Source organism: Neoarius graeffei, chromosome 10 (assembly GCF_027579695.1).
Source record: "Neoarius graeffei isolate fNeoGra1 chromosome 10, fNeoGra1.pri, whole genome shotgun sequence".
Lineage (NCBI taxonomy): Eukaryota > Metazoa > Chordata > Actinopteri > Siluriformes > Ariidae > Neoarius > Neoarius graeffei.
In genome coordinates, this window is record NC_083578.1 from 68273525 (window position 1) to 68299012 (window position 25488).

Here is a 25488-nt window from a genome sequence, read left to right on the forward strand (position 1 = left end):
AGACCCTGTATGACCAGAGCAGGAGTTTGGTTCGCATTGCCGGCAGTAAGTCAGACTTGTTCCCGGTGCATGTGGGACTCCACCAGAGCTGCCCTTTGTCACTGGTTCTGTTCATAACTTTTATGGACAGAATTTCTAGGTGCAGCCAAGGGGTGGAGGGAGTCCGGTTTGGTGGCAGCAGGATCACATCTCTGCTTTTTGTGGATGATGTGCTCCTGTTAGCTTCATCAATCTGTGACTTACAGCATGCGCTGGGACAGTTTGCAGCCGAGTCAGGTGTTTTCAATCAATAGGATGACAATCAGGTGTGAGTGGGCACCCTGTTTTATTTAAAGAGGTCTATAAAAAGGTTTTATTTACAAAACCATCTCTAAAGAGTTTGGACTCTACCAATCCACAGTCAGACAGATTGTGTACAAATGGAGGAAATTCAAGACCATTGTTACCCTCCCCAGGAGTCGTCGACCAACAAAGATCACTCCAAGAGCAAGGCGTGTAATAGTTGGTGAGGTCACAAAGGACCCCAGCGTAACTTCTAAGCAACTGAAGGCCTCTCTCACATTGGCTAATATTAATGTTCATGAGTCCACCATCAGGAGAACACTGAACAACAATGGTGTGCATGGCAGGTTTGCAAGGAGAAAGCCACTTCTCTACAAAAAGAACATTGCTGCTCATCTGCAGTTTGCTAAAGATCAAGTGGACAAGCCAGAAGGCTATTGGAAAAATGTTTTGTGGACAGATGAGACCAAAATAGAACTTTTTGGTTTAAATGAGAAGCGTTATGTTTGGAGAAAGGAAAACTGCATTCCAGCATAAGAACCTTATCCCATCTGTGAAACATGGTGGTGGTAGTATCATGGTTTGGGCCTGTTTTGCTGCGTCTGGGCTAGGACGGCTTGCCATCATTGATGGAACAATGAATTCTGAATTATACCAGTGAATTCTAAAGGAAAATGTCAGGACATCTGTCCATGAACTGAATCTCAAGAGGAGGTAGGTCATGCAGCAAGACAACAACCCTAAGCACACAAGTTGTTCTACCAAAGAATGGTTAAAGAAGAATAAAGTTAATGTTCTGGGATGGCCAAGTCAAAGTCCTGACCTTAATCCAATTGAAATGTTGTGGAAGGACCTGAAGTGAGCAGTTCATGTGAGGAAACCCACCAACATCCCAGAGTTGAAGCTGTTCTGTATGGAAGAATGGGCTAAAATTCCTCCAAGCCGGTGTGCAGGACTGATCAACAGTTCCCGGAAACATTTAGTTGCAGTTATTGCTGCACAAGGGGGTCACACCAAATACTGAAAGCAAAGGTTTACATACTTTTGCCACTCACAGATATGTAATATTGGACCATTTTCCTCAAAGGACTGGTGCAAATGAACTCACTTTCCTTTTAAATAAATAAATAAATAAAATACTTTCCTTTTCTTGTAGTTTTCTTTTTCTTTAATTGTTGATACTGCACCCTCTTTCAATACGGGCTTATAGCCAACACTCTTCAACAGATCAGAGGTCTCGTATGAGTCTTCAGTAAAATGTGCAGAGCAGAGGAGAGAACACTTCATAGGCGCCCAATGTGCCCATGAATTTCTCACAAAATGCATCCAAATCTTTGCAGTTTGGACATTCTTGGGCCATGAATGCAACATAAATCCACCTTCTTCATGTTGCTGCACCTGCCAGCAACACATCTACGTGGCATGGCGATAAATTAGCTCATTAGCTGAGATGATCACTAATGAGACTGATAGACTTCCTGTTGTGACATTATGGATGTCAAGGTCATTCACTCAGACCGCTACCTATATAAATCACTTTAATCGTAAAAATTACAATATTAGATTTATTGTTAACGCTTAAAACTATTCCTGTGCCATTCTTGAGGTCTCAAGGCATTTATAAATGAAAGTGAGGCCATGGCTCTGCGTATATGCTTTAAACTTCTGTGATGGAGCATTAATGCAGAAAAGTACACTGACATTTTGGAGCAACATATGCGGACCTCAAGATGACAACTTTTCCAGGGATATTTCAACAAGACAATAAAAAAAACACATTCTACACACATTACAAAGGCATGGCTGTGGAAGAAGAGGGTGCCTGTCCCCTCTGTCCTCAACAGAGAATGTGTGGTGAATTTGAAGCACAAAATATGACAACAATGACCCTGTACTGTTGTACACTTTAAGATCTGTGTGCAGGATGAATGGGACAAAATGACACCTGAAACGCTTCATCATTTGGTGTCTTCAGTCCCTAAACATCTTTTAAGTGTTGTGAGAAGGAAAGGCAACATTACAAAGTGGTAAATGCTTTACTATCCCAACTTCTTTTTGAAATGCGTTGCAAGATCATCTCGTCATCTCTAGCTGCTTTATCCTGTTGCCTGGTCACAGGCAAGCTGGAGCCTATCCCAGCTGACTACGGGTGAAAGGCGGGGTACACCTGGACAAGTCACCAAGGAAACCGGAGCACCCGGAGGAAACCCATGCGGAGAACATGCAAACTCTGCACAGAAAGGCCCTCGTCGGCCATGGGGCTCAAACCCGGACCTTCTTGCTGTGAGGCGACAGCGCTAACCACTACACCACCGTGCCGCCCTGTTGCAAGAATCAAAATTGTTAATTTGAAAAAAACAATACAATTCATGAGGTAAAACAACAAATAATGATCGGTTGTATTGTTTTAAGGGCAGCATCATAGTGTAGTGGTTAGGACTGTCACCTCACAGCAAGAGGGTTCTGGGTTTGAGCCCAGTGGTCGACAGGGGCCTTTCTGTGTGGAGTTTGCATGTTCTCCCTGTGTCTGTGTGGGTTTCCTCTGGGTGCTCTGGTTTCCCCCACAGTCCAAAGGCATGCAGTTAGGTTAATTGGCTACTCTAATGCTGCTTTTCCACTACAAACGCGGCTGAGTTGGGCTGAGCCGTGCCGTGCTGAGTTGGGCTGAGTTGAGCTGAGTGGGGCTGTTGGAGTTGCATTTCGACTACAACCGCGCTGAACTGTGCTGGCTGGAAGTGGGTGGACACATTGGGTGGAGTTAGCGAAAGTGGGTGGACGTCACGTGATGTCATTAGGTGGTGCAAACAGTGACATCAGTGACCTTTTAAGCGGTAGTCTCACAACCCGGATAGTAAACAATAAACATGGAGGACATGGAGTCGTTAGTGTTGCTGGTCTTGGTGCTGTGGCTTGTTGTCACCGACAACACCAACAGATACTGGCAAGAGCGTATAGATGAGGCGAGGCGCATAAGGCTTCAGAAATTCTCGTAATTCGTAATTCTTCTTCTTCCGGGTTTACGGTGTTTACAGATCCCAGCGTGCTCGCGGGGCGTGTGTGGGCATGTGAGGACACTCCTCCTCACCAATCAGTGCACAGGGGAGTGTCTCCTCACGCCCCTAGCCCCACTCGGCTCGGTTTGGCTCGCTTCAGCCTCACTCCAAAACTGTGCGAGTTTTGGGTGCTAAGTAAGGCTGAAGCGAGCTGAGTCGTGCTGCTCTGAGGTAGTCGAAACGCGAGCCGTGTCGGGCTGAAGTGAGCTGAAGCGAGCTGAAGTGAGCTGAAAAAGGGTAGTGGAAAAGGGCCATAAATTGCCCATAGGTGTGAATTGTTGAGAGAAGAAAACCCTGACAATAATCCAGTAGAAGGCAACTGGCAACAAATACTGTAATTCTTCCCTAGAAGAACCTGCCATCAGGCAGAACACGAAAGAAGAAGTGTTGTTTTGATTGCAGTACAAGTCAAAGATTATTTACAAATCATGTTTTCAGTTTTATTTTCAATTTCAATATATCATCCCAACTTTTTCTGATTTGGGGTTGTAAATTTGGTGTAGCCAATCCAGAGAAATGAGCCAAAATGTTTACAGTGTCATCCTCTTGACAAAAAATCAAGTTCAGAGAAAATTAGCTGTAAACTTTGTAATGTCTAAATTGCAATGAATGCATAGCGTACATTTATTTGGCCTACAAAGTCATATTTATAGGTTGTTTTAGGGTATAATATTTTGGTCACAAATACATCATAGATTACCAAATGTATTTATGGCAAAATTAGAAAAATATGTGGGTCATTTTTTTTGACATACTCTCATTTGAAATTGCTATATAACAGAATGAACCTACACTCTTGTGTTGACATGCCCTACTTTACTGTGCTAAAGCCACCTAAGTGTTTGTTGCCTCAACACCTCTGTTTTTATACCATCTGACTACAGAACCAGTTTTCAGTAGCATCTAGTGAAATTCAGGTGCTTATATTTATAGTTAAAGGCATGTGTTCCAAATCATTCATCGGCATGAAGGTGACACTTAATTGCAGATTTGAAGACTTTTAGTGACTCTAAATGCTAAAAATCCCCATATGTGATCCTCTGAAAAATGTTTGCCTCTCTACATTACAGTCATTTAGCAGACACTCTTATCCAGACCAACATACAACATACCCAGAGTAGCCTGGGGAGCAGTTGGGGGTTAGGTGCCTTGCTCAAGGGCACTTCAGCCATTTCTTCTGGTCCAGGGAATCAAACTGGCTACCTTTCGGTCTGAAAGCTGTTTCTCTAACCATTAGGCTTCCGCGTCCTCTAACCATCCTTATTATTGTGTGTGCGGGCAAAGTATACTTGTATCCTCTTTCAGGCAGGTTCATTACAGCTCCAGGTGTTTTAAATATGCCCTGACAGTATATATGGGCATTTTCATGCATGCATCTATTTTTATAGTTATTGCCTGATTTATGAAGGTCAACACACGTTTGTTTCATGTTGATGAATAAGTAAAAAAAAAAAAAGGCTTCTGTGTCACATTAAATTTCTACCCAAATAAAGCTTGGTATTATGGACCTAAACACTCAGGTGAACTTAGTACAGATCGACAAAAATAATAAAAAATAAACAGGAACATGCTTCAGTTACTTATTGTTTGTAAGAATTTCCTGGGGTGCCAGTAATTGTGACAGATCTTTTTAAGTTTTTGTCCTATCAAACCTTTGATTGAAGAAGTGTGAGATTAAGGTAATACCCCAAAAAGGCATTTCCCCCATTTTTTTTTTACCCATCTTTACTAAGGTTGGCCATTCAGGTTACCTGTATGATGTTTACCTGAATAAAATCGATGCCCAGTGTGTGGAGTCTCAATGTTGTCTCTTGTCTGAGAGACAAGACTTGGCCAGATGTGCTCAAACAGTAACTAATCTCAGATCTTCCCAGCTGGTGAAAGGACACAAACTCCTTCAGAATCATCCTCAGCAGCTTTAGTGATGCCTGGAATACCTGCACTAGACAAGAACCAAATCTGCTGTTACCACATATATGGCTACTGTTTATTTAAAAAAACAACAACAAACAAACAAAAAACCCACAACCCACACACACACACTACATGGTAAAGAAGTGAATTCAAAATTCAAAAATGAATTTTCCTGCACCTTTCTCACATGCACATACAAACAGCTGCTTCACTACATCTGTAGAAATAACTGACAATGGAGGATATAAAATTATCACTGCTGCACAATATCTGCTACCAGTATTACAAACCCATTACATGTCAATATATTTTTATATAAATGCAGCTTAAATCAGAGAATGGAATTTAATATTCTGAATTTAAATTAAGATCAGAACAAGTTTTTTTTTATCAGTAAAGCAAGGGTTCTCAACCTTTTCTGCTTCGAGGCCCACCTATTCATACTTGTAATGAGTCGAGGCCCATTAAAAAAGATCACCTATTATTTTGGCTCATCTATTCTATTAGAATCTAATAATCTATTGTAAAGTGTATTAATGGAATGCAACATCACTCTCTGTCACAGATGGGAGCCCAGGAATTAAATAAATGCAGTAAAAACAAACTGTTTTTAATTGTAGGTGTTGTATTTAAAACTGTATGGATGTGCCAGAAGGGGCGGCACGGTGGTATAGTGGTTAGCGCTGTCGCCTCACAGCAAGAAGGTCTGGGTTCGAGCCCCGTGGCCGACGAGGGCCTTTCTGTGCGGAGTTTGCATGTTCTCCCCGTGTCCACGTGGGTTTCCTCCAGGTGCTCCGGTTTCCCCCACAGTCCAAAGACATGCAGGTTAGGTTAACTGGTGACTCTAAATTGACCGTAGGTGTGAATGTGAGTGTGAATGGTTGTCTGTGTCTATGTGTCAGCCCTGTGATGACCTGGCGACTTGTCCAGGGTGTACCCCGCCTTTCACCCGTAGTCAGCTGGGATAGGCTCCAGCTTGCCTGCGACCCTGTAGAACAGGATAAAGCGGTTAGATAAAATCATGCATGCAGAACGTTCTCAGTCAAAAGGGATTAATCATCCAACAGTGGAGTCTGGTCCATTAACACAAGAACTTATTGTCATGTTCGTGTACAGCAAACAAGTACACTCAAAACAACTGCATATAGAAACCAGTGGGATAGATCCTTACATGCTAACAAAGAAGGATTGTTCCTATGAAAGAAAAATTTACTAGCTAAATTTGACATTTGTAGAATAAATTTTGATCCTATTGTAGCCGTAACTAAATACAAAGACAAAAGTTACACATACTATTAATTAACTTAATGTGGAGACAATTAAGAGATAATCAACAGATTTTAAGTTTTTTTTTTTAAGATTGTGTTTATTTTTAGTCTTTTGTATTTGTAATTATTTGTATCTGTACATGCACAACCCCACCAGCTCTGATCAACTTATCGTGTTTAAATAAAGTTATTCATTCATTCATTCATTATGAGTTGGAAAACTATCCAGCCGTTGAGTTCCCTGACATCTTAAACTACGTGGTGCTGCAGACATCGTTCTGCACAGACAAACAGATGGAAACCTGGAAGAGCATGGAGGAGTACAACTTTTTATATGTGGCTAGGTTAAAGATATGGGGATCAGGACACTACAAGATAAATTCTGTATCCTTTTTACCCTTGTAAGGAGGAATTTCTGGGCTTTTTGCACACGTCTTTGCGATGGTTGCTAGGACGCTACAAGTTTTGGTATTGGGTGTAAACAAACCACAGCCACTCGATTCTCAATCTTCCCTGCTCTTCTCTTCCAGCAGGCATCACATAGAATTTACCCACAAATGTATTTATTTATTCTTAAGTACACCGATTTCACTGTTTTACTCATACAAAAGTATCAAAACATCTACTGTTAAATATTTCAATACAAAATATTCACCTTCTTTAATGTTCACCATGGCCTTATAACCAGCATGCTCTAAAAATAAGACTTGAGGATCATTTTAATGATAGAGTCCAAAGAAGCTTTTTTTTTTTAAATTTAATTTATTTATTTGGGTGGCACAGTGGCGTAGTGGTTAGCGCTGTCGCATGTTCTCCCCGTGTCCGCATGGGTTTCCTCCAGGTGCTCCGGTTTCCCCCACAGTCCAAAGACATGCAGGTTAGGTTAACTGGTGACTCTAAATTGACCGTAGGTGTGAATGTGAGTGTGAATGGTTGTCTGTGTCTATGTGTCAGCCCTGTGATGACCTGGCGACTTGTCCAGGGTGTACCCCGCCTTTCGCCCGTAGTCAGCTGGGATAGGCTCCAGCTTGCCTGCGACCCTGTAGAAGGATAAAGCGGCTAGAGATAATGAGATGAGATGAAAATATTCACCTTCTTTAATGTTCACCATGGCCTTATAACCAGCATGCTCTAAAAATAAGACTTGAGGATCATTTTAATGATAGAGTCCAAAGAAGCTTTTTTTTTTAATTTAATTTATTTATTTGGGTGGCACAGTGGCGTAGTGGTTAGCGCTGTCGCATGTTCTCCCCGTGTCCGCATGGGTTTCCTCCGGGTGCTCCGGTTTCCCCCACAGTCCAAAGACATGCAGGTTAGGTTAACTGGTGACTCTAAATTGACCGTAGGTGTGAGTGTGAATGGTTGTCTGTGTCTATGTGTCAGCCCTGTGATGACCTGGTGACTTGTCCAGGGTGTACCCCGCCTTTTGCCCGTAGTCAGCTGGATAGGCTCCAGCTTGCCTGCGACCCTGTAGAACAGGATAAAGCAGCTAGAGATAATGAGATGAGATGAAAATATTCACCTTCTTTAATGTTCACCATGGCCTTATAACCAGCATGCTCTAAAAATAAGACTTGAGGATCATTTTAATGATAGAGTCCAAAGAAGCTTTTTTTTTAAATTTAATTTATTTATTTGGGTGGCACAGTGGCGTAGTGGTTAGCGCTGTCGCATGTTCTCCCCGTGTCCGCATGGGTTTCCTCCGGGTGCTCCGGTTTCCCCCACAGTCCAAAGACATGCAGGTTAGGTTAACTGGTGACTCTAAATTGACCGTAGGTGTGAGTGTGAATGGTTGTCTGTGTCTATGTGTCAGCCCTGTGATGACCTGGTGACTTGTCCAGGGTGTACCCCGCCTTTTGCCCGTAGTCAGCTGGATAGGCTCCAGCTTGCCTGCGACCCTGTAGAACAGGATAAAGCAGCTACAGATAATGAGATAAGATGAGAGAAAACAAACAATGCATTATTATACATAGTATTTTTTAAAATTGTGTTTAAAATCTGATGTTCAGTGGTGCTTTAAGTTTTTAGAAGTTAGGTAGAGACGAAATGAGAGTTTTAATAGATACCATGGCGTTGAGATGTCATCAATAGCAGCTAGAGCGGCTGATTGTTAAGGTCTGTGTTGTTTGTTGCACTAAATGGCCTGAGGGAGAGGGCTTTTGGGAATGTCTCCAACACTGGGCCTACATTCTTTAGCTGCTCAGGGCTGACATTTGTAAGGGTTTATGAATGAACCCCTGAAAAGAGCTGGAACTGGAGGGGATCACATACCGGAATACCAACATAGGAGATTAATCAGGCACGTGATCATGGCTGGATAAAGGCACCACAAACATGTAAAACTTGACTGAAATCTGAGAGAAGTTCTGGGGGTAGGATTAGAGCCCCACATCAGTACTTTCTCACTGAAAACTCATTTTCCACAAGTGGTATTGCCTTTATATATATACTGTATATATATATATATATATATATATATATATATATATATATATATATATATATATATATATATTTTTTTTTTTTTTTTTTACTTGTTGGCCAAATGAGTAAATATGTCCATATTTCTAGATAAAAGCTAAATGTAACATGGTGTTTACTTCTTAAGTAATAAACTTTTTAAAAAATGCATATTTAAAAATTAAAATGTATTTGCAACCAAAAAGATAAAAAATATTCAAACCTTATACAGAACTCGAGTAACACAAAGTAACACAGCATGGTCACTATTTACAAAGAACTTAGAAAATTTTGCAAATTTTCAAGCATTAAAGCAATTAAGACTTAAATCATATCTATGCACTGCATAGGAGCTGTAAGACTACACACAGACCAATTCTAAAAATACCAAATGCAGAAGTAAATCAGTCATAAAATAAAAACAAGAAATGCGAACGCTACACACACACACATATATATATATATATTAAAGTGTGTGTGTGGGGGGGGGGGGGGGGGGGGGGGGGGGGGGGCACAGGATTTTTGTACCAGATGCTCTGTTTACAGACCAACTGTCAGGAATCCTCACCAAGATCTTCAATCTTTCCCTGGCACATGCTATCATCCCATCCTGCCTGAAGTCTGCCACCATCATCCCCATACCCAAGAAAAGAGCCATCAATAGTCTCAGTGACTACAGACCCATAGCTCTCACATCTGTAGTCATGAAGTGCTTCGAGAGGCTGGTCTCACATCAGGAACTGCCTTCCTACGGTATGTCCTTCACCAGTTTGCCTACAGGGCTAACTGATCAACGGAGGACGCCATTGCCATAGCACTTCACACACCGCTGAGACACCTAGAACATCGGAAGAGCTATGTGAGGATGCTCTTTGCGGACTATAGCTCAGCCTTCAGTACCATCATCCTGGACATATTAATCAGTAAACTGTCTGACCTACAAATCCCCTCTCCCACCTGTGCCTAGATAAAAACCTTGTCACTAACCGGCCAAAATCGGTCAGACTTGGCCCCCACCTCTCCTCCACCCTCACACTCAGCACAGGCTCTCCACAGGGCTGTGTACTGAGCCCTATACTCTATGCACTTTACACGTATGACTGCACTCCGTCCCACCCCATCAACACCATCATGATGTTCATGGAAGATACCACTGTGGTTGGGCATACAGAGACGAAGTGGAAAAATTGACTGCTTGGTGCTCAGGAAACAACATTTACTGAACACCAGTAAAACAAAGGAACTCATCATTGACTTCAGGAAGAGCAGAACAGACCCCGCCCCTCTCTTCATCAGCGGAGAATGTGTGCAAATGGTTAGGTCATTCAAGTTCCTGGGCACCTACATCTCCACCGACCTTTCCTGGACTATTAACACCACAGCTGATGTGAAGAAGGTACAGCAGCGAGTGTACTTGCTACATGTGCTTAGGAAAAACAACCGGGAAAAGAAGCTGCTGTTGGCTTTCTACCATTCCTCTGTGGAGACTGTGCTCACGTACTGCCTGTGTGTGTGGTATGCAGGTTGCACAGAAAAGGACAGGAAAGTCCTACAGAGAGTGATAGATACGGCACAAAAAAAATCATCAACTGCTCTCTGCCCTCCCTGGACAATATCTCAAGGTCCCGTTGCCTCAGAAGGGTCGACTCAATAACTTTTGACTCCTCACATCCAGCTCATCACCTGTTTAACCTGTTGCCCTCTAGGAAGTGCTACAGGTCAATCAAATCCCACACCACTAGACTTTCTAACAGTTTCTTCCCCTGGGCCATATGCACCATAAACAATCACTGGCACTCCCAAATTTAATTCAATTCACTCACACACACACACACACACACACACACACACACACACACACACACCTGTTTCAAGGACCACTGCACTATTTTAAGAACTTTTTTAAAAAAAGTTTTAACTTGTATTGCAGATTGAAAATCCCACCTTTTATATGTTGTTTTCTATTTATTTCATTATTGTTTTATTCTTTTACAGTGGTGCTTGAAAGTTTGTGAACCCTTTAGAATTTTCTATATTTCTGCATAAATATGACCTAAAACATCATCAGATTTTCACACAAGTCCTAAAAGTAGATAAAGCGAACCCAGTTAAACAAATGAGACAAAAATATTATACTTGGTCATTTATTTATTGAGGAAAATGATCCAATATTATATGTCTATGAGTAGCAAAAGTATGTGAACCTTTACTTTCAGTATCTGGTGTGACCCCCTTGAGTAGCAATAACTGCAACTAAATGATTCCGGTAACTGTCGATCAGTCCTGCACACCGGCTTGGAGGAATTTTAGCCCATTCTTCAGTACAGATCAGCTTCAACTCTGGGATGTTGGTTTCTTTCCTCACATGAACTGCTCACTTCAGGTCCTTCCACAACATTTCGATTGGATTAAGGTCAGGACTTTGACTTGGCCATTCCAGAACATTAACTTTATTCTTCTTTAACCATTCTTTGGTAGAACAACTTGTGTACTTAGGGTTGTTGTCTTGCTGCATGACAAACAAAGGGTTCCTACAAACAAAACAAAGTGTCCCTGGCTCTGCAAGTGCACGAATAGAGTGTGTAGATGAGTAAATACAAAGCCAGTGACCTTACCTGAATTTGGTCTTCTCCAGACGCCATCTTCATGTAAAAGTCGACTGCTGAGTGCAGAGACCATCCCGCTGGAAATGCACAATTGTGGTATGTTGTGCATTTCCAGCGGGATGGGCTGTGCACTCGGCACTCGACTTTTACGGACTGTCCCATGAAGATGGCATCTGGAGAAGACCAAATTCAGGTAAGGTCACTGGCTTTGTATTTACTCTTCTACACACTCTATCCGTGCACTTGCAGAGCCAGGGACACTTCGTTTTGTTCGTAGGAACCCTCTACTCACTTCCACAGAACTGTCATGTTGTTTTGAGCTTTGCAATGGTTTTAAAACTAGCGTTTTGTATCGGCAAAAAGACATGCCCCGCGCACCGCCGTGTTAGCGCTTTCCGGTTGAAATCGCAAAAAACTAATTTTCTCAAAACACATCCGATTGATGTGATTGTGGTAGCAACTCAATGTATGCACTCCCAATAATGTGAAAATAGACCTAGAAAGCATTTCACTCCGGAGTATTCCTTTAACATAAGGTTTCCTTTTTGCACAGTAAAGTTTTAACTGGCATTTGTGGATGTAACTCCAAAATGTAGTGCTTAACAAAGGTTTGCCAAAGTAATCCCAAGCCCATGTGGTTATATTAGCTATAGGTGAATAACGGTGGTTGGTGCACTGCAGTCTGAGGGATCAGAGATCACAGGTGTTCAAATTAGGCTTGTGCCCTTGCCCTGTACACACCAAAATTCCTCCAGATTCCTTGAATCATTTAATGATGATATACACCATAAAGGGTGAGAGAGATCCAAATCTCTTCATATCTTTCTTTGAGAAACACTATTTCAATAATTTTCTCACACACTTGTTGACATGCTGGAGATCCTCGACCCATCTTTGCTCCTCAAGGACTAGGCCTTTCCTGGATACTGATTTTCTAGAAAATTATGATTAAAATCACCTGTTGACATCACCTGTTTCAAATCACATCATTATTTAATTGTTTTACCTCATTACTAGTCACGGGCGATTGCTCTAAGACAACGAGGGAGGCTCAGCCTCCTCTAAAAATGACGAACATCGTGTAGGATGAATTGCGCTAGGCTTATGTTATAGCCAACCTTATAACATTGCTATTTCAGATCCAGAATCATAGAAATATATGTGCTCAACCCACTACAGTGCGAAATCATTCCGTTATAACTTTCCCCAGTTCGCCTAATGTGTGCGTGAGTTTTTCCCCCTCGTGACAGCGCGATGCAGCCCAGCCTCAGTGGATTGGGAGCTATGTGCTTGTCAATCTCAAAATGCAAGACGATTATTGGAAAAATACTGCGAAAATGCCCGCCCACGGAGTCTCACGGACTCCCAGCCTCAATGGACTTCAACGGCATTTGGGAGCCATGCGCTTTTCAATCTCAAAATGCAGGATGGTTATTGGACAAATACTGCGAAAACACCCGCCCACGGACTCCGAGCCTCACATGGGAGGGACATGGCAGTTTCCGCAAGGAGACTGGTGATTGGTGAAAGCGAACGGATATTTTCTTTGATTGACAGCTCGTTTCAACTATAGACAGGCAGCGGACAGTGTTGCCAGATTGGGCAATTTCCCGCCCAATTGGGCGGTTTTAAGTGCATTTTGGCGGGTTTTGAACATATTTTGGGCTGGATAACGTCAGCAGTATCTGGCAACATCAGTTCAGTCCCATGCGGATTCGCAAGTGCTGTGGTGTATTGTAAGAGATCGGCTTACATTTCGATTTCATTCATTACATATGGTTTCTACCAGCTTTTTTAGTTTGTATATATTTTCATTGTAAATAAAGTGTAAATATAGTGTTGTCAAGTTCGCTATCTTAGTTCCAGAAATTTTGTTTATTTGAGTGACTGAACTTGAGGGGGCTAGTCAGCTAGCAAGAAAGCTGCGCACGGATGCCAAGCATTGCTGATTTAATTTTGGCGAAGCCATTTGCCAGTCTTCCTTTCGAGGATAAAATTAAAGAGGAGGGTAGACCAACGCCTCAAATTGACTTGGTGAAAAAGGTAGGGAATAATACTCGTTCCTTTCAGCTCTCCTGGTACGAGAAAGTGAATTGGCTAACAGCAAGTGACCCACATCAACAACAGTAAATAGGCTACTTTAGTAATATGTCATGGATGGACCAAAAATATAGAATCTATTTAAAATGTTTATGCTGAGTATATTATATTGGAATATATGTTTTTCTGGATATGAATTAAACACCGCTAAAATTTGGAAAACATTTTTAAACAAAAACACAGCCGAGGTCAATTTTTAAACAACATGCCACAATTTTAAAATATAAAATGTTAAAATATACCCCCCTCCCCCCAACACCACCATCATGTATATTGGACAGTAGGCTAATGGGCCAAAAGAACCTGTTATTTCACAGTTTGTGACCCTGCCAACAATCAGCCAGATCAGAGGCAAGTGTATGGGCAAAACTGATGTGTTTTTTCTTTTAAAATCTGGAAATATCATAACCGACCAGCCTCCCCTGTTTGAAAGACTACCAGCCGCCACTGTTACTAGTCCTAAACTCTCACTGTCCCAACCTTTTTTGGAATGTGTTACAGGCCTGAAATGAGGGAATGGATGTATATTTCTGTTTGCAGGAACAATGGGACAAAATTACATGTCAAATGCTTCATCTTCATTCCCTAACCTTCCCAACCTTTTTTTGGGAAATATTTAAATTTTGATTCTTGCAACGTGTTTATATGGAAAAAAAACAACAACAATAAAGTTAATGAGGTAAAACATCAAATAATGTGCTGTTGTATTGTTTTCAAAGCAGGTAATGATAATTTAAAAATTACTGTTTTTACCTTTTATTTTAATGAATGTACATCCTAACTTTTTCTGATTTGAGGTTTTAACGTGTGTGTGTGTGTGTGTGTGTGTGTTACATAGTCCCCTTTGCAAGTATTGGAAAAGGTGTTCTTTTGGTTTTGAGATTAGAGAGAATAGATCAGTATTTCAGCTTTCATTTCCTGATATTTAGATCTAGATGTGTTAAACGACTTAGACTATGTAACCTTTGGTATTGGAATATATGGTCTTAAAGTAAATCATATTAATATTTGGTTTGCTGTCCCTTGCTTGCAATAACTGCATCAAGCTGGCAACCCACTAGCATCACCAAACTGTTGCATTCTATACTATACCGGTATGTATACATGGTGTATATACTATTTACTATACATTATAATATGCTGTACTCGTGTGTGTGTGTGTGTGTGTTCATTGAGCATTTCTGTAAGAAAACTCCAGCTCGACCATTTTTTTCCCTCAGGCTTCACCTCGCTTCTCTTTCTCTTGCCGTAATGATCTTGGCTGTCAGAGTCTATTGGGCAGTAGTCTCCAAACTGACTCACAGCCTGTCTCTGTGTCGGAGCAGCTCTTAGATCATACTGCTCTCTGGCCTGCCACAGAAACTCACTAATTAAATCAGCCAACGCAAATCCAGTGTATGAATGGAGCTTTTGTCAAATGCATTTTTTTCATGTGCTGGCATCATACTCTGTAATGATGTCTAAATTTACATCAATTTACATAGACAGCTGTTCAATAAATAGGCATAAAACATCATGCAAAAAATTTTTATGTAGTAACGATGCTTCCTCAAAAAAATATAATGTGGCTTGCATTTTGTATTGTGAGGATTTTCTACTTGACACATTTTCTGTGTTGAAGGTATACTTGTGTTTCATAAACTTAAGTGTCTGTTTGAGAAGAGTCTGTTTAAAATGTACAAGCATACGGGTATGTGTGTTTCACTTCCTCTCTGCAGGAGATGGCTGTGTATAAGGAGATTCGTGCTCTGCAGCTTGTCCCCACTGAGCTACTAAAGCCGATAAAGAACAGCATGCCAGGACATCTGGCTCTCAGCAGGCTTGAACTGCTGGAAAAGCTTCTGGAACAGCTTGGCACCAAAGACTTCGGCTTCACCCTTGACAACGTCATGCGGGTACAGACTTCACTTTTTTATATATATATATATATAATATATATATAATATTATATATATATATATATATATATATATATATATATAAATAAAGTGAACTTTTTTTAGCACCTCCTCCATTGCTTCCTTAAATTCTACTTTGAAATGTTACCTAACATCCTAAGCACCAAAACCATCATTTAAACCACATTTCTTGGAAATAATTCATTTTAAGTTATAGCCAACTTTACGTAATTTAAGCATTCATTTTATAATGATTTTACTGACAAACTTCCACCTAACTTTAAGTTTGTTGGATACCTCAATAAAACTTCTTTAAATGTTAATTGAAACGTGTAGTTTATATTTCACTCAATAAGGAAAAACACACAAAGAGGTGTGGTGTTTTAGGAAAATATGGTGCGACATGAAGCATAGGGCTGTTACCACCCCAGAGTTGATTATGTTCCTGTAACAACAAATCCCAAAGTGTTTTATTCATCTAATCCCACAGCAATTTGACAGCTATTACAAATTTTATATTTATTCCACAATGAAGCGTCCTACTTTTTATCTGTTTATAGTTACATTTAATGTTGTGGAATGGCCACTAAACAAATTAGTTCCTGTTATCACCTCTGGTCTAACAGCTGTAAACATTTGTTCCCTGACCAGCCTCTATTGAAGTTAATAAGGCCAAAAATAAAAATACAGCTTGATGTAATTTTATCCAGAAACAGAAAAGCACAACTTCCTCAATCTTAAAGATGTTCTGTAAAGGAAACCATAAAAGAACAGCTTTGCATTTTACTGTTACTAAAGACTCCTTTCAAAATGACACGGAAGTTGTCCTCACAGAAAACTTCCCCAGATCAGTGATGATGATGTTTCTTGTTTCAGAAGAACCATGAACACTTTTTACCAGTCAGAATTGGGAATTCAGTAGTGCCGTTATAACTGCATTTATTGTAGTTGACTGCAGACATTTTATGAAAGATTATTAATGTGAAAAGTAACATTGCATTTAATTATGATCATTTCTTTCATTCTTAATGTTTAAATTTCAACTTTACAGCATTTGTTCACTCTTTTGCCCAACCAGAGGCTTCTTGCCCAAACTGAATTCTGCAGTTGGATGTCGCCCATGCAAGGAGAAGTACAGTTCAGCCCAGTTTGCATGACTAGTTGTGTCACACCCATGTAATGAGTACAAACAAACCTTACATACCCTTTGACTGGACAGATGATCTCATTCTATGGGATACCAGCTCCCAATCCCCTTAGTTAACTGTATGTTTAAGTGTTTCCAAAAGGCTCACATTACATTTTGGTATATAAAACCTCATTAAAAAGGAACAGTTCCATCTTTTTTAAAGGGAGTACAAAGAACAAATCAGGGTACATAAATAAGACATGTAGGTATGACCAGTTGAGTTTTATCATTACTCCTGCTTGTTGGTTTGAAACCAGCTATCTATCCCTTTCCACTGTATCATATTTGTAAAGATTTACACAAACAGCTGGACTGTGTTAGTAATATGTCATTTGGATCATTTTACAAACCTCAACAGTTTTAAGTATATTTCTCACAGTATATTTTATGTCATGGTGCTTTTCAGTTCTCCATTCTGATTGGTCAGTAGGTCTTGATTAATTTTCTATATCAGCAGTACTTTTTACTGACAGTAGTGCCAACTGTAATTCAAAAGAATGGCTTATATCAATTCTTTCTTTCTAATACTTTATCATTTCTATAATAACAACAACTCATGTGCAAGGACTTCTATGGCAGATGATTTGTACAATCTAAGTCTACTAATAAACAGATTAAAAATATGTTGTTCATTGACAGTTAAAATATATTATTATTAATACTGTGAAGCCTGAAGTAGTAAGTTTTCCACCACAAGATACTCTTCAGAGTTTCTTGTCAATAGAGAGAAACAGAGGGAATCACTGATTATCGTTTCTATATTTGCTATAAGTTTACAGGAAGTAATTTTACAAGAAGTAATTTGTTTCACAGACATACCACAACATTAAATATAAATTTGAACATGTACGATGTGCCATTCATTAATATATTATAAACTGTGATAGTTATCATCTTTTCTGAGTTGTCATTGTCACTGCCGACCCAATCCTGGCTTGAGGTGAACCATGTTTAGTTGGCTTGGCCAGAATTGCATCAGTAGGGTGGCCAGTTCCTTTCTGCACACTCACACCTATGGGCAATTTGGAGTAGCCAGTTAACCTAACTGCATGTCTTTGGACTGTGGGGGAAACCAGAGCACCCAGAGGAAACCTACGCAGACACAGGAAGAACATTCAAACTCCACAAAGAAAGGCCTCCATCAGCCACTGGGCTCGAACCCAGAACCTTCTTGTTGCAAGGTGACAGTGCTAACCACTACACCACCATGCCACCCTGAGTTCTGTCATATATGGCATTTTTTTCTGTGTATATAGATCTTTCATTAAAATATGGAATAATGAGGCTTCTGGTGATGACGTCACACTGAAAGGAACTCTGTACCAGATCAGCTTCACAAGCACTTACCGTATACCAGTTCCTTCTTTTAGAAATAGTTATGTTCAGAGGTCTTTTTTTTACACTTTTACCAAAGTTTGGAATGTCATTCCTTATCATATTAGAATATTACAGTCTATTGCAACCTTCAAAAAGGCATACAGATTGCACCTCTATAACAGTTATACCTGTACTCATTGATTGTTGCATGTAACAGTCTATGTAATAGATGTAATGTCTATTGTTGTCTAAGTTATTTGTGTTTAGTTCATGTTAATGTCCTGCTTTTGTTATGACTGTTTTATGTTTTGTGTTCTGCAGAACAGGAACCTGCTGTAAACCAGTTTGTTAAACTGAGTCTTAACTGCACTGTTACTTTTAATACTTTCCTGTATAATAAATGAAAAATGAAATAAAAACGAGGCCAAACAGCCCCCTACCAAACTTTCTAAAAAGTTATTTTTAAAAGGTATATTCACAGCCATTTTTAGGTGAAAATATGGTGAAGAGCTGATAAGTGTATCCAGTATAGATATGTCGACGGACGGTGCTGAAAAGCATAGAACTCAGAAAACGGGTCGCGGACAAGTGGCTAGCAAGGTTGCTAACAAAAATGGAGATACTCCAGATGCTAACGCGGGCCTTCCAATTGACGTTGCTGCTATTGCAACAGAGCTTACAACTAAGGCTACATCCACACGACAACGGCAACGAGATTTTATTTAAAAAAATATCGCGTCCACATGGGCAACGGATCAGTAAAATATCAGGTACATATGGCAACGCAACGCTTGCTGAAAATGATGCAATACACATGCCACACCTCTACGTGCGCTGTAAGACGGTCCCATCAGAGACACCAGAACAATAGAAGTAGGACGCATGCGCATAAACCCCTTCTTCTACCCGGCGTGAAGTACTCACAGGACCAAGCACAAAACAACAAGAAGAAGATGGCTGCGACTATGCGAGGAAATCGTGCCTTCTGTGTGTACAAATTAGTTTTATTAGTGTGCATAGTTTTATATAACTTAATTTTCTTATTGTGTATGAACATTTTGAAAAGCATTTTTATATAATTTATATAACTTTTTATATTGTGTGTGAACATTTTTGAAAAGCAGTCTTATCCAATAAAAAAAAGAAATTCAAGAAATGGTTCAGTTACTTGTTTATTTAAAAGAAAAGCTGTATACAAAAGTGAATGCAATGCAGTGGTTCATACAAAACAGCGAGAGTGCTGCTTGTTCTAGTCATGTGGTTGTGACATCATCGTAAACAAATCCGTTCTACTCATCCAGACGACTTCACAACGGCACCGTTGCCAGATTTTTCCACTCTGGAACCCGTTCTCAAAAAATATCGTTTTGGGGCACCCAAAATGCCGGTGTTGTGTGGACACCAGGCCGAAATGATAAACAATTTTATCAGATTCACCTGAATCCGTTGCCGTGTGGACAGGGCCTAAGCTGGCAGCTATCGTGGAGGAGAAGATGTCCACGTTCTCCAGTAAATTGGATATAATTATGGCTATGATGGAGCAAGACTCAAGGCGCCTGGAGGAAGCTGAAGACCGTATATTAGAGCCCTGCACTCCTGCGGGAGTCCCGCGGGACCCGTGGGACCCGACACAAAGCAGTGTGGCGCGGGACAAATTTTGAAAGCTCATTGCGGGCGCGGGAGGGAGGGGGAGTGCACAATGTGGGAGCAGGCGGGAGAGGTGATAAGCTGCAGTCCCGCTAACTAAAAACGTGTTTAAAATAAAATTTATAAATTATTAATTTATGTCTATCATATATAATTTGTGCTGGATATTTTATTTGGCATTAATAAAAACATTTTAAGATTCCTAAATTTGCGGATGTGGTCTAATCTCGCATACGTTTCCGATTCCTTTCCGCTCTTCCGTGTTTGAGATCTCCGATCATGGCAGAAGAGCAGAGCTCCTCTAGTGAAGCTCACAGTGCTTCAGAAGTAAGTGCTGCTTTAAAAAGAGGTACATTTACCACTGTGTCTTTAAATTATATTAATTTCTTATAGGCCTACTTGTATTTCCTAGAATGTAAATGTGAGGAGTGACATATAAGCTATATGCAATGTACAATATTCTTAATATCCACTGTAGATTTTGGTAGGTGTGTTGGGTATCTCTGTAAAGCTTCAGCTGCGCATGCCGCCTGGCAACGCGCACCCTCGCTACGTGCGCTAGGTGAAGGATCGGTCAGTGGAGAGCTCAGCTAAGCTCAGCATGTTTAATTCCCCAAGCCAATGACAAGAACTTTCATGAGAAATAACGCGAACGTCTGCATCATGCGGGATTTGCGGGCGGGAGCGGGACAAAATATGGCAGGCGCGGGCGGGAGCAGGACTGAAAATCATAATTCTTTGCGGGAGCGGGACTGCACAATGCGGGATCGGGTGGGAGCGGGACTGAAAATTCTGTCCCGTGCAGACCTCTATTGTATATCCAATGCAGAGGACTTCATAGCCAATCTGGAGTCCAGGTTGGTGGATACAGAAGCCAAGCTTGCTGCCCTGATTAGCCAGATGGATGACCAAGAGGCGCGCTCCTGGAGGGATAATATTCGGGTCTTCGGTGTTAAGGAGGGAATTGAGGGGAAGAACCCACTGCCCTTTTTTGAAACCTGGCTGCCCAAACTTCTTAACATGGAAACTAAAAAGGGCAGAGTTCGACTGGATAGATGTCACAGAGGCTTCAGCCGCTCCATGCCAGGTGTGCCCCGAGTTGTCATCATGAAACTCCACTACCTGGCGGACAAGATGAAAATACTGGTGCTTGGTAACAAACAGAAGCTGAAATATGATGGGGCCAAGATCACCATCCGACAAGATATTCCACAAAATTTTCTACAGCAGCGGTGAAAGTTCAATGCGGTATGCCAGAAGCTCATCGCTAATAACATCAGGTTCAGAATGCAGTACCCAGCGACCCTCCGCTTCATTCACAACGGCAAGGATTTCTCGTTTGACACGGTTGAAGAAGCGGAGAGCACCGTGGAGGCGCTGGATGTGGCTTCGTGAGTGAATACATTATGGATTTTCAGGAACTATTCCAAGTTTCAGTGAAATGAACATTATCGTGACTGCTCATAGAGAACCTGTTTAAAGCGACTGTTACACCCGCCGTGTGTTATGTTATGGTGGATACACATACCAAAGGCTGGACATATGAAAGTTTGGGCCGGGGGCAAGTGAGTGTCACATCGGCTACGTTGCATGGAGCGCATCTGTGGACTTCGCCCTACGTACACTCACAACATGCGTTGTTTCCTCCCAGCTCCGGGGAGCCCTTTGCTTTGCACCCCCTTGAGGACGGTTTGTTTTTTGTTATGGACAGATGTTTTTATGTCCGCTGTTCTGAGTGGTGAGTACTCGTTCTTAGTACTTTCATTGCTTCAAGATAATTTGGAGATCAATGTCCGATGCCTGAACACTTTTGTTATGTTGTTTGAACGTGCCCCCCCCACCCCCTGTTTTTTCCCCTTTTTTCTCTTTTCTCTTTTTTGTTTTTCCTCTTTTTCTCCTTCCCAATTGTATATCTGCATATTTAAACTGCTTGATAAGCTGGTAGATCACTGTGCAATATAAGTGCAATTAAGTACACATCTTTCAATGTTAAAGGAGTAAACCATCCCATCAAACGCAAAAAGCTACTAACCTGGCTCAAAAAGGAAAAAACTAGTATAGCCCTACTTCAAGAAACCCATCTTAATGGTAAGGACCATGAAAAGCTCAGGAGGGAGTGGGTTGGGCAAGTTTATTATTCATCATTTTCATCAAGTAAGCGAGGAGCAGCGATTCTAATAAATAAAAATAGACCATTTATCCTAGAAAAATGTGTTAAAGACCAAGAAGGCTGATATGTCCTTATAACAGGTTCCTTATATGGTGAACATATTATGCTTGGGTGTGTATATGCTCCAAATGTCTACCAAAGAGAATTTTATTCTAAATTGTTATCTGAAATCTCTGCATTGTCCTCACAATTTACCATATTAGCGGGAGTTTTTAACTGCACTATGGATCCTGGGGTAGACCAAAATCCGCCAGCTAAATTAATCGTCTCTAAGATGAGAGAAGCTACCAGGAAGGTATGCTCGGATTTACAGTTGTTTGATGTGTGGAGAGTTCTCCATCCAGGGGAAAGGGATTACACTTTTTACTCCAACCCGCATCAATGTTTCTCCCGAATAGATTATTTTTTTATGTCGAGGACGGTGCTGGATAGGGTGGAGGAATGTGCAGTAGGCACGCGTCTATTATCCGATCATGCTGACACTTATATTATACAACCCTGATGCCAGTTGCTGTAAAACCCAAAAGATGAAGAAGATGAGAACGACTCAGGTAAGCGTGCACATGCGCGCACGGATTTCCTCTGTCTGCTTGACTGCGTGAAGTAAGCGATTTCATGCACATTATTTGCTAGGGAATCCCCTCAAATTAAATAACTTCCCAGCCACAGAATGGCCTGTTTTTTTTTTTAAGCTATTACAAAAATAAACATATATCACAATGTCCAAATTTCAGAGGGAACTAAATTTCACAGATTTTATGAAATCGAAAGGCCGTCTACTTTTCATTTATTGACCGATATACTTAGTGACATGCTGCTACCCTAGTCTGGCTAATGCGACTTCAAAGCTCTGTGAGCATTTGGTCTGGCAAAGATATTAAGCCCAACCGTTTCCCAAAGGCGTGGTTGACCCGCTTCCCTGAAATGCCTCAGTTTGCTACTGGTCGAAGCCAGAAAAGGCTGTGACGAAGCTTAAACCAATCACATCACTCTTTCCTCTGACGTATGTGACGCGACGGAAACTGCTTGAGTAACAGGAAGAAGATAAATACCTCCAGGGCTGCTCTTTGCTCCGTTTTCAATGAGAACTTCCCATTGAATGCTTTCAATACAGCATCTACCGCTGTGTCAAAGGCTTGCCGCTGCTCCATGTTCGTAATGTTTCTAGTGAATGAAGCGCTTCCGGCATAGATTCTGTAAACAATCTATGGCTTCCGGTTGCAGTTCTACTATGCCACTGCCTTGAACACGCCTCTACCCAGGGCCGTTGGAGATGCTCAAAGTTGATTGGCTCCCGATTTTTCGGGAGCTTGGAAGAGCTGGAGATAGCTTGCCTTGCCAGACTAAGCTCGCAACAGGCCCTCGTGTTGCGTCACACTTACGTAGGATGGGCGGGCCCAGGCTACTGCTACCCATTAAACCGCCACTGCGATGCTTACAAGTTAGGCCTACAATATAAAGCTAGAATCAACATGCATGTGTTTTGTAGCCTTTGAGCAGGTAATCAATACAGTCCATGCAAGCCCATGGCCCTGAACTTGACCTAAGTTCACAGCTGATGTCGGAGAAGGGTATTCCGTGCTGGTTGGCAAGGGAAAACCTAGCTTGATTGGTTTAACTCTGGAGATAAGGAGATTAGTTCCTTTTTGAGGCTTCAGAGGCTGACCACCAAGGGAAGAGGACCTGGTTTTTGACATGATAATGGGTTCTTATCTTTAAAAGAGAGTGAGCATTATTTTGAACACTTTGTGATAAGGAAACACTTTATTATTGGATTCTTTGTAGAACATTAAAGGGTTCAAAGTGAGACAGTGAAAGGTTTTGTAGTGTACAGAGAAATTACTTGCTAATGTGACTGCTACACATTGTAGATAGCACTCTGTAGTCCAGTCAATGCCAATTCTCGTTCCTTTTGTGACTTTCTCAAAAACACAAGGTATAACGCCGATTCCAAAAAAGTTGGGACAAAGTACAAATTGTAAATAAAAACGGAATGCAATGATGTGGAAGTTTCAAAATTCCATATTTTATTCAGAATAGAACATAGATGACATATCAAATGTTTAAACTGAGAAAATGTATCATTTAAAGAGAAACATTAGGTGATTTTAAATTTCATGACAACAACACATCTCAAAAAAGTTGGGACAAGGTCATGTTTACCACTGTGAGACATCCCCTTTTCTCTTTACAACAGTCTGTAAATGTCTGGGGACTGAGGAGGCAAGTTGCTCAAGTTTAGGGATAGGAATGTTAACCCATTCTTGTCTAATGTAGGATTCTAGTTGCTCAACTGTCTTAGGTCTTTTTTGTCATATCTTCTGTTTTATGATGCGCCAAATATTTTCTATGGATGAAAGATCTGGACTGCAGGTTGGCCAGTTCAGTACCCGGACCCTTCTTCTACGCAGCCATGATGCTGTAATTGATGCAGTATGTGGTTTGGCATTGCCATGTTGGAAAATGCAAGGTCTTCCCTGAAAGAGACGTCGTCTGGATGGGAGCATATGTTGCTCTAGAACCTGGATATACCTTTCAGAAAGAAAGAAGTTGGAAAGTTTCGCTTGTTTTGACATGGCGAATTATTAACACAAGAGGAAATACTTGTAATTCACAAATAAAAAGACTGCAGCTTCACTGGTAGCTTGACCGTGCTTTCTAGTGCGATCGTGTTGCGCTTGCGCAGAACTGGGTTTTGGCACCCAAACCACAGGAAGTCCATACAAGGTTATAGAAACCCTAATGAGGCTGAGGTGACAATCTAGTTTTAAAAAAAAAAAGTTAGAAAAATTACAGTAGGCACTTTTCTAATATTCTTATGCGGCTATTGAAAAAAATGTATGGTCTGACAAAGGGGGGTTCACGGGCACCCCAGGACCCCCCCCCCCCCCCCCCCCAAGCTATACCCCAGGTTTGTTTATTTGTTGTTAAAATAAAATAAAATCTGATTATTTAAAAAAATGGAATGATTTCTGAAATGACTGACCACAGCAGGCAAGAAACGTGACAGTGAAGGTGCTTGTGTTTTCAGCATTCTGTCTTTCATATCAATTACTAAAATACTCTTTGCAAAGGAATGGATTTGAAACAGAAGAGCTTTTGTATAACAGAGTGGGTGGTGCTGGTGTCCCCGTGTTAGGCTCATAGCCCTGAGTTACGAAGATAAAGCAGTCACTGCTGGCCTCTGACACATTAACACGCAATCCTTCAGCAGCTTGTATGTCTGTGTGTAAACTATGCAAGCACTGACAAAGTCTTTCTTTCTGTATTTGTCTGTACTGTTCTCTCTCTATTCTTTCTCTTTTCTATTGTCCTCTATTTCTTTCTCTTTTTCAGTTTTTCATTCTCCCTTGGTCTACTTAATTCCGTCTGTCTTCATAGCCCTAACAGTAGTTGCTGCTAGTCCTCTATTTGAACTTCCTTATGTGTATTTTTTCAAGCACTTGTGTGGCTGCAGGAATGTTAAAGAGTAAACATCAGGTTCAGCTAAAAGAATAGCTGTTGAATTTTAACACTTGAATGTAATCAGGGTCTGAGGTTTGTTCTCCAGTGACTGGTATATTATATTTGGGTAGGATAAGGTT

At 41.0% G+C, this 25488-nt stretch overlaps 1 protein-coding gene across 1 annotated transcript in view; it reads left to right on the forward strand.

Annotated features, from left to right (window-relative positions):
- Positions 1–25488, forward strand: part of cep104 (centrosomal protein 104) — a 95060-nt gene that overhangs the window by 49861 nt on the left and 19711 nt on the right. Inside the window, 5 exon segments of the mRNA XM_060932736.1 lie at positions 9524–9730; positions 9945–10140; positions 10184–10281; positions 11766–11799; positions 15395–15578. Coding sequence (XP_060788719.1) covers positions 9524–9730; positions 9945–10140; positions 10184–10281; positions 11766–11799; positions 15395–15578 — 719 coding nt within the window.